Source organism: Haliaeetus leucocephalus, unplaced genomic scaffold (assembly GCF_000737465.1).
Source record: "Haliaeetus leucocephalus isolate CR32 unplaced genomic scaffold, Haliaeetus_leucocephalus-4.0 Scaffold768, whole genome shotgun sequence".
NCBI lineage: Eukaryota > Metazoa > Chordata > Aves > Accipitriformes > Accipitridae > Haliaeetus > Haliaeetus leucocephalus.
The window spans coordinates 606-1,388 of NW_010973204.1; the positions used below are offsets into that span (position 1 = coordinate 606).

The 783-nt window shown below is 66.7% G+C and overlaps 1 protein-coding gene across 1 annotated transcript in view; it reads right to left on the minus strand.

Annotated features, from left to right (window-relative positions):
- Positions 1-780, minus strand: part of LOC104840421 (zinc finger protein 574-like) — a gene marked incomplete at both ends in the record, with an annotated part of 1,380 nt that extends 600 nt beyond the window's left edge. The window contains one exon of the mRNA XM_010581331.1: positions 1-780. This exon is cut by the window's left edge and continues 600 nt beyond it. Within this exon, the coding sequence (XP_010579633.1) occupies positions 1-780 (780 nt within the window).
- Between the last annotated feature and the right edge of the window lie 3 nt (positions 781-783).

Here is a 783-nt window from a genome sequence, read left to right on the forward strand (position 1 = left end):
CGGGGGCTCGCCGGGAGCGCCGTGGACCCTCTCGTGCGCCCGCAGCCGGGCGGCCGATCCCACCTTCTTGCCGCAGGTGGGACACTCGAAACGCCGGCTGATTTTGCCGCACTTGTGTTCGCGGAGCTGGAGGGAGGTGACGAAGGCGGCGCCGCAGCCGGCGCAGATTTGGGGTTGCCGCCCGGCGTGGCTGAGCTGGTGAACCTCGAGAAGACGCCGGAGGAGGAAAGAACGGCCGCACTGCTGGCATTTGTAGGGGTACTCGCCGGTGTGGTGGTACCGGTGCATGAGGAGACGGTAGGGACGGTGGAAACGGACGCCGCACTCCTGGCACTTGTAGGGGTAGCGGCGGCTGTGGACGAAGAGGTGTTGCCGGAGCGTGGAGGACTGGGTGAAGCGCTTGTGGCACACCTCGCACTCGTAGGGCCGCTCGCCGGTGTGGGTCAGGCGGTGCCGGAGGAGGTTGGCCTGCGAGTTAAAGCTCTTGCCGCACTCCTTGCAGTGGAAGGGCCGCTCGCCGGTGTGGGTCAGGAGGTGGTTGCGGACGTGGGATTTTTTTTTGAACATTTTACCGCACGTGGGGCACTTGTGCCGGCGTTCCAGCCGGTGGACGAAGCGCTGGTGCCGCGCCAGCTGCGGGTGTTTGGAGAAGACTTTGCTGCACATCAAACAACGGTAACTGGGACCCGGCGCTTCCCCGGCGTCCGAGGAGTAGATGACGGCCAGCGGCAACGTCGTTTCCGGCTTCGGCGTCGGCGCGGCGTCTTCGGCGGCCGGCGGGGT